This window comes from Thermobia domestica, chromosome 14 (genome assembly GCF_964235325.1).
Source record: "Thermobia domestica chromosome 14, izTheDome1.hap1.1, whole genome shotgun sequence".
Lineage (NCBI taxonomy): Eukaryota > Metazoa > Arthropoda > Insecta > Zygentoma > Lepismatidae > Thermobia > Thermobia domestica.
The window spans coordinates 151,088,272-151,102,551 of NC_137467.1; the positions used below are offsets into that span (position 1 = coordinate 151,088,272).

Consider the following 14,280-nt stretch of genomic DNA (forward strand, 5'->3'; position numbering starts at 1 on the left):
TGTCCTCAGTAATGTCTATCGTGCTTCTACAGCAATGCTACTACAAAATCACTACTTCACAAATCTTCTCAAGTTGCTTTATTCTCAATCAGAGCCTATCTGATTATCTTCTTTACAACTCATTACCATCATACACTCTTCAGGCGGATTTTCATGTGTCCTTTACCTCCGTGAGTTGCGAGCGATTGTGCTAAACAGCCAATGAAATCACGCATCGGAGATGGCGCGCTACACTCGCGTCAGAGTAGAAATTTGTTCAATTCTGACGGAAGTAGCGCGCGTACACTATTGTATTCACTGACTAACATGGCGGAAGTCGCAAACTTTCTATTTTACGCATGCGCATTAGCTAGGGAGTAGTAATTTGGCGCAATACACGCACAGATGTATGAAAACGAAAATAATTTACGGTGAATACGCTACATGTGATGCTTCCGTTCTAACGCGGGCTGAAAATCCGCCTTTCTACTCATATTTATCATGGTAATAGTATACATGAGAACGCCGTGATCTGCGTTTCTTCTGTGTTCTATTACCACTTCTACATGAAATACCATAAATTTTCTACGTAGTGCAATAGTAAGAAGTATCCATGAGTACAAGACATGCGATATGCGTTAAATCCCCCCCCACACACACATAGTCATAGATAAAGTACAAGGGCACTACACATGCAGATATAAAGTACAGGTACTTCGTATCAGTCGATAAGTAAATCAAAGTCGCTTTGTTACCCCCTTGGTAAGTTCGTAGATACTCAATGAATAATCCCTAAAAGTATGAGCGTCCAGCTCCTTCGGGAACTGACGCGGCTTTACGTATACTATATCTCAAATATCTCCAACGGCCTCTTAGCTATGTCTTCCAAATATCTTCATTAAAATCTTCCATGCATCTAACCTCTTTCTTTCTTTTCTTTTCTTTCTTCTTCACCATTATCGGTGTAATTAAAAAGCATCAGCTTACGCCAAGTATGCTAAAAATGCGATTAATTTGACAAGTTTGTATTGCTTTTGTAACTAATCGTGCAAATGGCGGAAGCCGCCATTTGCATTTTTATTTTTATTTGGTCGACTTACTAGTCGTATTACCTGTAACATATAGTATTAAGTGTTTTTTAAGTATAATTGTTCGTTAGTTAAGGTCAGGTGTATAAAGAATCAATTAGACAAATTTAGGTAATAATTGAAATGTCTTAGTCTGGTGTGAAAATGTCAAATCGGGAAGGAGTTCCAGCGAGAAGAAGAGGGCCTGTTACCCAGGTGATCGGGGTGGAAATGTTGGATAAAGTGAAAAAGGAATGAAATGAGTGCGTGTATATTATTTATAATTGTGTGTAAATGTTTTCGTGTTCTAATGTGATGAGTGTAAATGGTGAATGATGAAAATTTTCCACTTTAACCACTTCCTCTTTAGCACCTCACTATCCGAGATGCTTACACTGTCACGATCACCGCGGAACTCCCATCTAATCTCTATAATCTCTACATAATCTCTATATTTGCACATACTCATAACTACCTTTCTTAGCTAGTGTGACATTTTAAAACCCTTTTTACCTACGTACTCTTATATTCCAACAGTTTGTAAGAGTTACAGAGAAAACAATTTGTCGGAAACACGCGTTGTAAACATACACAATTATCTGTTTTAGACTTAGGTATTGAAACGGAAATTTCCGGAAATGCTAAAAAGTAATTTGTAGGAAACACACATACATATTGTAAACATACACAATTATGTGTAAATATTTTAGACTTACTTTCGGTATTGAAACCGGATTCTTTCGGTATTGATAAAGAAGGTAGCCTCCTACAGCACCTACAAGATATGGAGTCGCTCTGGAGTATGTAGGAACGTAGATAAACTCCATATAAACCATGAAGTTTTCTGCACTATAAAAATAAGAAAGAAAATAAGATGTTTAATGTGAATTTACAACTGCTATACGGACTAAAGCAATTTTAATATCAAATTTAAGTTATACGTTCAATACTGTGAGAAAATGTCTTTCTATTAAAAATGCATAAAGACCCTGAATTTTTATACCATTCCCTGCAATTTGAATCAATCAATGGGGATGAGTTAAATTTACGTTACACTTAATTATGATCTGTTAATTCCAAGCTTTAAGTGTTGAAGTAGAAACAGTAAACATTGTACTTCAATACTGAAAGGAAGTTGTAAGGAATAGACAGAGTTCAAATCGATGTATCGAACTATCAATATTTATTAAGGAAATAAATAAAAGAATTCTCGGGTGTAGTTGTGCGTTTATTGTCATAATACTTGTCCTAGAATTTTCTTTTAAAAATCGTCAAACTTTGCACTGTGTAGGAGATTAGAAAGGAAGAAGTTTTTACGTCAAGATTAGAAGGATCGATCGCGTTTCTGAGAGTCGACCGACTTCGAAAAGCTGTCACATATATAGTGCGTTTACTCAACAGAAGTGCAGTTCGGCAAATTTCTATCAAGTTCCCATGCTGATTTTTTTTAACAGCATCCCTTCCTCCATAGCCTATAGTTGAATTATTTAACCTGTTATTATAACCTATACTTACTTAAAATAGTCCGTGGTCCATGGTAGATTCTTGGCGTAAGTAAGGCTGAAAGGAATTGCTATAGAACCACAGATGGCAACTCCAAGAACAGTCAATCCAAATTTAGGCAATTTCCACAAAGGATACAGAAATAAAGGTGAAAGCCAATATAACTGCATATCCACGTACAAATACCATGCTTGCGTTAAACACTACAGAAAAATAAGAAAACCTTAAGTTAATTCACGTAATAAAACATATGTTCTTTATCTTGTAAAAAAAATGTAGAAGTGCTAAAAAAAATGTAGAAATCCACATAATCTCTTTGGCGTCAATTCTACGGTCAGTACTCCGTAGCACTAGACTTCAGTTAGACTTCAGCGAACGCGGCCAAAGTGGCTATTCGGTAATTTTACTTTCACCAGAGTTGTAAATCATAATGTGAGCCAGTCAGGGTTTCCGGGTCTTTTTGCCAGGTCCAGGTCTATACTAACAGAGTTCCAATACTCTGCACAAATCATCTTTCAAGCAGCTGTTTCTTTCTAAAAATCCCCTTGCCTGCCAACACGTCTTTCCTTTTTACCTTCCTTTTGAAATCTTTTAAACAGCAGGCGGCCTATTGTTCCGAAATGCACTAAATACGCTCGAGCCGACATTTTCTCCGCGTTTTTATTGCTTTCGCGTTTGTGATTAGCCAACTACATTTAAATACATGGTCAGCGTATTCCAAGTGTACGCATGAGCAATAAAAACGCTTTGCGATCGCCTCAAATAGCCGGGTACTTCACTGGAGACTTCGCCCTCACAACCATGCATTCGCTCGGCCCAGTAAATTACACCTCCAATATTCCTATCTCTATCTCTAATCTAAATTATGTCCATCTTATTACAACAATTGCAACTCCACCCTTTTTCTTTTCACCTTTCTTCTTCCCTTCCAAGTCTTAGGCTATTCGAGAAATCGTTACCCCCCAAGCGGCTGTAGCGAACGCGGCCAAGGTGGCTATTCAGTAATTTTACTTTCACCAGAGTTGTAAATCATACTGTGAGCCAGTCAGGATTTCCGAGCCTTTTTGCCAGGTCCAGGTGTGTAATAGCAGAGTTCCAATACTCTACGCAAATCGTCTTCCAAGCAGCTGTTTCTTGCTACAATCCCTTTGCCTGGCAACGCGTCTTTCCTTTTTTTTTTCTTCCTTTCAACAGGCAGTCTATTGTTCCGAAATGCACCAAATACGCTCGAGCCGACGTTTTCTTCGTGTTTTTATTGCTTTCGCGTTTGTGATTAGCCAACTATATTTAAATACATGGTCAGCGTATTCCACGTGTACGCATGAGCAATAAATGCGCTTTGTGATCGCCCCAAATAGCCGAAGTACTAAGGGAAACATCAAGAAACGCTGAAACACGTCTTTAATTATTTTAAATTAAAAGCCTAAATAGCAATTTTCATGTCTGTAACCTAAAAGTTCGAGATATGATTATCTTATTTTAACAATTAAAACATCCACTCGTTTTCTTCCTTTATAGGGGAATATCTAAAAGCGCTGAAACGTTGGAGTTAATACGATTTTCAGATTTATTAGAGAAACGGACTTTTTTTTTTCAGATTTTTCTAAGAGAAAAAGAGTGGAATACTTTCAATTTTTCAGAGAGAAAAAACGGAAGATTTTTAAAAAAGTTTTACCGATATACTGTATATTGAAGATTTACATATAAAAACACATATATGGTATCAAATAGTAACGTACAATTATTTTAATTGAAAATTGGAGGTTTTATGTTGTTATGGAGTCAATGGAATACCACGATCGACAGAAACTGCATTATGATCGAGATGGCGTTGACAGATGAAGGCTAAGATGCTATAACTAAACTATTCTTAAACACAAGGTTGGGGCGCCAATTAGATAGGAGATAAGAACGCAACCTGTTGCACTTTCTTCCTGAAATCCCCATTAAACCTTAATCAAATCAATCTTAACTTTCTTCCTGAATACTGTAAGTTGCAACGTTGTGTTCGGTTGTTGACAATGTCTGAGATATTAGTTCTTCTAATTATTTTATCTCGCAATAATTATAAAAATATTTTAAAAGCGTTCAGAACTATCATTTCTTTCATTCAAAAAAAAAAACAAAAAAAAACGGAAGGAAGCGTTTTACTTGAAAAACAGGGTGTGTAACATAGTATATAGCCATCTTGCATATCAATACGTAATGTCTTACGAGTAGTTACAAGTTCTATGAAAATATTAAAGTTAGGATAGAGGATAAGTGAGAGACTTGGTCAAATAAACGTACATGATATCATATCATATCATAGTATTTTGTGTAACTCTTGTTTCTTAATGTTAAACAATAGTTTATCAAATATCCGTTTTTATCACATAATGGGTAAAAATGATTGACTTACCTCAGCAGGATTACCATATCTTGAGAGAAATCTATAGTTGTTTAAGTAAGTGAGACTTTTCCACCAATTTGCAGAGCAAGTCTCACGAGTGCCTCCAACGTAACTTTCCCAATTTGGACCTGATCCCAAGTAATACATCAAAGTAGCGTTAAATCCAATTACTACTAGAAACACTGGAGTTAATCTGGAAGTACAAAAGATAAAAGTATAAAAAATTATTGTTGAAGCAATGATAATTCACACCATTAGTGTATGGTGAGTAGTACACGGATGTTACTGGTCATTACTCATACAGAATAATATATTGTTAGCTTAACCAGAAACCATAATACTATACGTGCAGATTTACCTCTTTGGAAAAAGATACCGGTACTCTTTTAATCAATTAATGATACATTCTTGTTACATGATTGATACATTTAAAGCAGGTTCTAATATAGGATGACCAGACATACAGTTTTTTTAACGGGATGTAAAATTTAAACGGGACGTAAAAGCTAAACAGGATATAAAATGCAAACGGGACGTAAAATGTAAACGAGGTGTAAAATGTAAACGGGACGTAAAATGTAAATAAGACGTAAAATGCAAACGATACGTAAAATTCAAACGGGAGGTAAAGTGTAAATGGGACGTAAATGTCCGCTTTTTTTAAGTGTCCCGTTTTTGGCTCGTAGGTACACTCATGTCCAGAATGATTGTCGCATATCTATAACTGTCTTCTTGTTAGAATATAATTTGATAATGATTTTGCAGGGTACTTTTAATACTGATACTATGTGTATAATCGGGAAGTGTATATTTATGGTAAATTTCATAGGAAAAGCATTATAAATATGAAAATTAGAATTAATAAAACAAAATGTTGCTAAATGAACAAGAAAGCTTTATTCTTATTTACTGTTCTTTTGACATGAAATTTTCCACATACATGTCTTTATCGATTATACACATACTAACATTATAAGAAATACCAGGCGAATTCATTATCAAATTATATTCCTAGATCAACATATTTATAGACATGCGACAATAATTTTGGACATGGGTGTACATAGTATATTTTTTGATATGTTCTTAAATCCGAAGATAAACGAAGATTACTCCTTCTGCATTGATATGAGTAACGGCATAAAATAACTGTGCTTATTATGTTAGTTAACGACAATGCTTGAATAATTTATAATTAAAAGTTAACAAGAAGTAGATCAAATGCGGTAGTACTCAGCCATCCCCTAGTAGTCGGTTATAACACAAACAAATCATAGTTTCTTAGCAAACGTATCTCAAAATAAAAATCTAAACAGGCTTCGTAAACTGCAAAAAACGATGCTGTTGAAACAATTTAAGTTATCTACTACAGTTAGCATGTTATTTTAACACCAAAGTCATCACCTTTGTCGTGCACATAGAAACAATAGATGGCAGCACTTATGTAAATGTTGCAAAATTCATACGGTTACAATCCTATTTTCGTGAAGAATTACAGGAATTATAAAACGTTGTTCATTACTTAGACATGTCAAATATGTAAAATTTTACTAATAACAATAAGCAATAACTAATACAAATATTCACTGACAGTTATTAGATATTTATGGTAATTTAGGAAAGTCAACCTTAGAAGTTCTGCCTTGTTGTACCACCTGGTGGAATGAGTTTTTGTGAAGGAGACCTGCCTCGTATTGCGTAAAGTGGCAGTCTTTACTTTAAATTATTATTATTATTATTATTATTATTATTATTATTATTATTATTATTATTATTATTATTATTACCGGTATTATTATTATTATCATCATAATTATTATTATTAGATATACGTCTTTACTTCATACGAAAGTTAAACTTCCCTTATTACATTCAGCTTTAATAACATTTTCCGGGGGAAGAGGGTGCGTGAGTGTTTATTAGTTATTTTAAATGTGCAGGATATAAAGTTGCGGAGAAACAAGTGGAGCGACTACTGGATTTTCACTAGTGAGTCGACAGTTTAACCGCTCAGCCAAAGATCTTATACATATGTCCTGAAATTTTCACTCCTTCTAATTCTTGATTATGAAGACCAAAGAGTAGTTAGAAATTTACCCTTAACCAGCTGACTACTCGCGCATTTACCCTATTTAGTAATGTCTCGTGTTATATTATAAGACGTTGGAAAGTTAATCAACACAGCATAGAAACATTACAAATGGACAGTCTTGGGAAGTAACGTAACGCAAGTAACGCGTTACTTTTTAAGTAACGTTTCCTAGTAACGCGTTACATTTTTTCCAGAGTAACTCTAACGGTAACGCGTTACAAATTTTTAAGTAACGTACCTAGTTTGCCTTACTTTTTCGCGTTACATTTCGGATGAGTAACTACAATATATGTATATTTTTTTCGGAAACAAATGTTTCTTTCCTGTAAGTGAATTTCTCAGAATGGAACAATGGAGCATGAACGATGTCAGTGACTGACAATTCCTGCACTGTTCGCCTTTTCCCGTTTCGCCTTATGACCTCTAGCAATGAAATTAGCATTTAAAACCTGTTATCACTTTTCATCTTAATGCAAGGTGGAACGGGAAATCTCGATGTGCATTTTCCCGTTTCGCCTTACGAACTTTACGTTGGTAGGCTTGCAAATACATTCATAGCAGGAGCGTCATTTAGGGGGGGCAGGTAGGGGCAATTGCCCTCCCCTGATTTTGAGATTTCTATAGATTTTATCAATTACCTAGTAGTAAATCAGTGAAATACGCGAATTTTTACTTATATCAAGGGGTCTTGCCCCCCCCAAGCAAAATCTGAAATGACGCCCCTGATTCATAGATACAAGTTGATTTGTTTATTTACATAACAAAATATAGAGCCACTTGCTGCTTTTGGAAGATGAGGACAGCCTCAGGGAAATCACGTGTACTGATTGCAAGCACCTGGAAGATTTTGTCTTAGATTTTGACAGCTCCAAATCAATACATTCAGTGAGTGAACTACGAGTGCAATGGTACTGGTAGTCTATTTTACTTTGAATGGTGTTGTTTTTATAAAGATGGAGAACGAAAATATTTTATCGTTCGAACATTTGAAAGAATACTTTTTCTTAAAAGCTGAAGATGATGGTGAACAGTAGTAGCGTATTTAGGAGTGGGGCTTCCGGGCTTAAGCCCCCCCCCCCCCCGAAATCTTACTATAGTAAAGTATATAAAATATCTTGCAGAATTTCCACATTTTCAGGCAAAGCCCCACCGAAACAAAATCGTAAGTACGCCACTGCTGAACAGAATTTAATAGTAAAGTTGTGCCCCGGCGGGAAATATTTATCAACAATTAGGGTGCCATCATGAACGACATTCAGTAAGGGTTTAATATGAATAAACGGTGTTCTGATGAGCAGGCCTACTTTATTGATGTAATGTTGATGGTATGTAATATTAGGGTGCTTTTAGATCAGTTTGCATATCCTAAAGTCCCGTTGATTATAGAGTTTGGAACAACTAGCTTTAAAAAGCATGTATCGATTTTAGAGTAATTGGCAATTTTGATTCACCCCCAGTTCATGTGTTCTCATTTTGTCAGTTGTAGTGTAATGTTTCTCTATATTCTGTATTTTTAATTTTACATAACAACATTGTTATTATTATATAATTAGTTTAGCAGAATAATAAGCAACCATTTTTTTCTAACGCGTCGAGTTTCGAGTCGAGTCAAAAGTAATATTCTCGAGTCGAGTTCCGAACCGATTCACTGTTTTTGGCGTCGAGTTTCGAGTCGAGTCGAGTTTGATAAGTGGCTCGCTCGTTTTAACTCGTTTTCAAATCATGGGCTGATTACACTGGAAAGCGAAAGCCATGAGAAATGTAAGCTAAGCAGTAATATGGAATACTTTTAGTGTTGCTCACGAGAAGGGACACTGCTCGCATCTCGTCTCGTCTCGATAGCGAGACTACAAGTGATTTTTTATAACAAGCTTAGCTCGGCTCGGCTTGACTAAGCCGATGGCTCGAGCCGGCTTGCTTGGGGTGAACCATCGGTTCGAGCTGGCTTGGTTGGGATAAGCCATTTGCTCGGTTCGACTCAACTGAGCGAAGGGCTCTAGCCGACTCGGTTGGGTGAGTTATTGGCTCAGCTCACTTCTCGATTTGAGTCGATAGTGAATGAGCTGTGAGCCGATCTGCTCGAGTCGTTGACAATTCTAAACCCGGGCCGAGCAGTTTTGAAGATATTTGGCCAGTGCACTATAACTTTTAACAACGTTTGGCTCGAGCCCGAACACTCAACCTAGACTCTCAAACCAAATTCAGAAGCTCGTGAACAATGTTCTTTACTCCTAGACTTCACAACTACCGAGGTTGACAATCAACTACTTTTTTAGTATTCATATATAAACCGCCTATCTTTCATGTTTATACACAGTGTTATTATTATTATTATTATTATTATTATTATTATTATTATTATTATTATTATTATTATTATTATTATCATTATTATTATTATTAATAATAATAATAATAATAATAATAATAATAATAATAATAATAATAATAATAATAATAATAATAATAATAATAATAATAATAGCGGTAGTAATAGCAGTACGGAAAACTGAAGTAATAAGATTTTTTCCACATATTCAAAGTTTTGGACCTAAAAGTAACGCATTAGTAACGCGTTACTTTCGAAGTAAAGTAACAGTTACTTTTTTGAGGCAAGTAACGCGTTACTAACGCGTTACATTTTAAGAGAAAGTAAAGTAACTTGTAACGCGTTACATTTTTACAAGTAACTTACCCAACACTGCAAATGGATAATATAATATTCTGTGCCAAGCAAATTCAGTGAAGAAGACTGAATCCTCCTTACTAATGACGACGACTCATTAAAATTTTTTGTATAAGAGATTTGATTTGATTTTTTTTTTTTTGTTTAGCGTCCCTTTCAGCAGCGAGGCTATATGAGACGTGGACCTACTGATTAACGTGGAATCCGAACCACATGAGCTCCCTCCGGGAATCGAACCCGGGTCTCCCACGCCAAAGGCGCGTACGCTAACCGCTTAGCCACGGAGGAGCTCTTTTGTATAAGAGAATAAAATAGGTTTGTATTTAAGATTTTTGATTTGATTTTAGCGTCCCTTGAAGCAGCGATGCTATATGAGATAAGGTTAACGTGAAATGCGTATCACATGAGCTCCCGCCGGGAATCGAACCCGGGTCTCCCACGTCAGCCGTGCGTACGCTAAAAGCTTATCGACGAGGAAGCTTGTTTCTATTTAAGAAAATAAAAAAAAAATAACTTTACCTTAAATATCGATGAATGTAAAAAGAAATTAGGTTGAATCTATTGGAGCGGTCAACTTCTTTCATAAACAGGTAAACAAGAAGAAACCCACTTATGTAAAGAAATGTGTCCACTGCCAAAAAGCCATTCATCAGAATCATGTTGTACCAATGGTTACGTATCTGGAGAGAAAATAAAATCATATAGACATAATATAAACATTTTATTCGAAATCTTTCACAGTAAACACTACACAGCTATGGAATTCATAATATTGATTTACATTTATAGTGGCGGCTCTCAAGAGAAGTCCATCGGTAAAAATTTAACTTTTGTCTCATCAAACTAAGGAAAGAAAACTTATCTATATTCTTTTTGTTCCCTTAGTTTCGAACAATAAAAAATTAAAATTTTAAAATTCAATCTAGGCGATTTCTACATTTTTCTTGTATTTGCTGTTTTCACATGAAATTATTAAATGGTTAAGTGTAAAAGAAGGCAACGTGCTTTAACTTCTTTGTTTAAAATAAGAAGACTATCCATGGCTTTGGATTGATTATTTTAACAAAAGAAACACAGGTCTTATCACTGCGAAATTAAAATACCGCTAATTTTACAGTAATGGTGCTATCTTCAAATAGATAAAAGATAATCGAAAAGTGCAACAAGACCTCCATAGACAGTATTATTTTGCGTGAGATACCGTTATCACGACTCATTTATCTGCTTTCGATTTCCAGCCATTTAAAATATCGGCATTTATTTTCGCGTTTCTAAATAACAGTAAACGAAAAGTTACTAGGTGACTCGTGATAACGGTAACTCATGCAAAATAACATCGTCTAGGGAGGTCTTGATCCACTTTTCGATTATCTTTTATCTATTTGAAGATATCACATAATTACTGCAAAATTAGCGGTATTTTAATTTCGCAGTGATAGAGACTCTTAAAACACACTTTATTTTAAATTATAATAACGGTTTCGGATATCTAACATATCCTTCTTGAAACAGTCCGATGTTAGATATCCGAAACTGTTATTATAATTTAAAATAAAGTGTGTTTTAAGCTTTGGTCAGTGTTTTTTTTGTTAAAATAAGAGTTAATAAATAAATAAGATACTCAATATGAACTAAATAGGCCTAAACCTTAACTGCGTAATATATATCAACCTAAAAAAATCATCAAAATCTTATATCATCCTAAGCAGATATGTTTTATTATGATTTTGACTCAATATACCGGTTATTTAAATATTGCCTTGATCATTGAAAAACCAGAGACGGTATGTCCTCATTACTGAAAAACCAGAGGCGGTATGGCATACCACCGCATACCGCCTCACTTCGATCACTGATCCTAAGAAAAGCAATGTAAGTTTTTGAAGTACTCCTTTTTACATGCTTTTCTTTAACTTACAATCAAGTCTGGCTCAAACGTACTGACGTTTAACCAGAGTTGCCAACTCAGAGAAACAAAATTATCTACTTTCGTCTTTAAAATTATCGTATCCGTTATGCACGTGATAATTATAGAAACAAGTATAATACTACTAATAATAGCAATAATATATAACACATCTATCTAGAACAGCGTTTCCCAACCGGTGTGCCGCGGCACACTGGTGTGCCCTGAATGGGCCGCTGGTGTGCCGCGAGCAAATCGGAACAAAGTGATTAATTCCAAAGCAATCACATTGCAAAACATAGGGAAAAATATATATTTGTATTTCACATTACTATGAACCACTACTATGAATCTACAAATTTGTTTCGTACCGTGTTACTTTTTTGTATATTTTTAATGTTAAAAAATGTATTTGTTATCATTGTTATGACCACTATATTGCACCTTTATTGTTGCAGACTATTTCGTATCTTGAAAATTTAAAATATCATTCAATCTTTTCGATAAAGCAAACATGTATACAAATTACCTACATTGTGTTTCAAAAGTAAAAGAAGTTTGTTTGTTCGTTCGTTATTTAGTGATCTTCCTTCTTAGTGAAAAGTTGGATACAGTTTTCGAAAAAGAAAGCTTATATTTGAAAACCTTAGTTCAATATTTCATTGCAATTGTTTTCTATTTTAAAATTACAATGAAAAATAAGTATAATGATTTACCACAAGGGAAAACCAGTGATCGAGCTTTGTTCTCTGTGAGGAGATCAGTAGTCACAGAAAAAAATATCACGGTATTTTATATTTACAAATAAAAATATCTATAAATGTGCCGCGAAAATTCAAGTTACACTCCTAGTGTGCCGCAAGTTGAAAAAGGTTTGGAAACGCTGATCTAGACTCTTCAGTTTCGAACTCCAAATCGGGGTCACTGTTCTCACCTCGCCATGTCAGAGAGTTCTTCAGTAATAGTAAAAAGTGACTGACTAACGGAACACATTACTATTTTTTCTTATTTTATCCCAGTAGTTTTTTACGTTAGTTTTTAACATGGAGCTTATGAATTGAGTTTCATCTGTCTAATTTCTGGGTCTCTTGAGATACTTTATTATTATTATTATTATTATTATTATTATTATTATTATTATTATTATTATTATTATTATTATTATTATTATTATTATTATTATTATTATTATTACAAATAGCTTAAACGTTTTGCTTAGAATTCGCATTTCATTGAAAATATCATGAAAATCCTGCTTGACCCAAGTACAACTATGTTCTAGAATTAAGTTCAGAGGATTCGGCAGTTTTCTCGCGCAAATGCGACACGTATAAACGTAACTAAGATAGTTCTGTCGCTGTTTGTGGAGGTCTGTGTTCAATTGGCCCTTATATCGTGAATTGAATGCGAATGGAGATAAGGCGAAAGTCAGTTGTTGGTGTGGATATATCCAACATACTAAAGATATACCACATTGACCTGATCCCTAGTCTTCCGTTGCAAGCGCTGCTATCGGCTGAAGGAATTTCAGTCGCTTTCTCTCGATTAGAAACAGCTGAACCCTTATTGGCTCAACGCGTGGGTGTGTGAGGGTGTGAGCTTTAGTTTGCATTTTTGCCACGGCTCAAGACATTTTGGCAGCACAATACCTGGTTGTGGTAGTTCAGTTACACTGCAAACTTGCGTAAGGACAGAGTGAACATGGGACCTTCACAGAAAGTCAGAAGGGCGTGTATGCTGTACGAGTTCAAACTGGGATAAAACACCGCTGCAGCGGGGCGGAAGATATGCCAGGCCTTTGGTAGGGGTGTCGTGACTACTCGGACAGTGCAGCGGTGATTTAACAAGTTTAAGGACGGTGACGAAACACTCGAAGAAGCACCACGTGCCAGGAGTCCAACACATGTCCAAAATGAAGATTTTTCATGCAGCAATTTAGGCGAACAGTGGCCAGACATGTGAGGAACTGGGACTACAATTCAGTGTGAGTGGAGATACCATTCGGCAGCACTTCCATTAACTTGGAAGTACTACAAGTTGGGTCGATGAGTCCCATATGATTTGACTCTGGGCTAGAAGGCAACGCGAGCAGGCATATATGTTTCTTTGCTGTCTCGTCTGAGGAAGAAGGCATTTCTAAATAGGGTGTAGACATGTGATGAGAAGTGGGTCCTGTACGAAGCTCCACGGCGCCATCATCATTGGTTAGCATCCCATGAATCGGTTCCAAAGCAGCTGAAACCAGCACTGCACCAAAAGAAGGTCCTCGTGTGTGTTTGATGGACTGCTCGTGGAAACTGATACCAGCTGGTCAGAGCATCAATGCAACTGTGTGCTGTCAGCAGTTGAGCCGTGTTCAAGAAAACCTCAAAACTCTGGAGCCAGGACTTCTGAATCGCAAAGGGGCCCTCCTGTTACAGGGCAACTCCAAGCCCCACGTGGTTAGGATGACACGGGACACCATTCTGCGCCTTGGATGGGAAACACTGTTGCATCCGCCATGTTCCCCGGACATTACCCGTTCGATTATCACCTGTTCTAGTCCTTAAACAATCACCTTAAAGGACACCAGTTGAAATCCCTAGTAGAGGTGCAAAATGCATTTGATACCTTCTTCGTTTCAGGGCCCACCAAGTTCTATCGGGATGGAGTCCA

At 36.0% G+C, this 14,280-nt stretch overlaps 1 protein-coding gene across 1 annotated transcript in view; it reads right to left on the reverse strand.

The window, feature by feature from the left end:
- Positions 1 to 14,280, reverse strand: part of LOC145670398 (nose resistant to fluoxetine protein 6-like) — a 53,567-nt gene that overhangs the window by 10,867 nt on the left and 28,420 nt on the right. Inside the window, exons 6-9 of the mRNA XM_081739030.1 lie at positions 10,239 to 10,399; positions 4,951 to 5,134; positions 2,562 to 2,752; positions 1,763 to 1,895 (exon numbers count right to left, since the gene is read on the reverse strand). Of these exons, the coding sequence (XP_081595156.1) occupies positions 1,763 to 1,895; positions 2,562 to 2,752; positions 4,951 to 5,134; positions 10,239 to 10,399 (669 nt within the window). The remainder of the gene's footprint in view (positions 1 to 1,762; positions 1,896 to 2,561; positions 2,753 to 4,950; positions 5,135 to 10,238; positions 10,400 to 14,280) is intronic.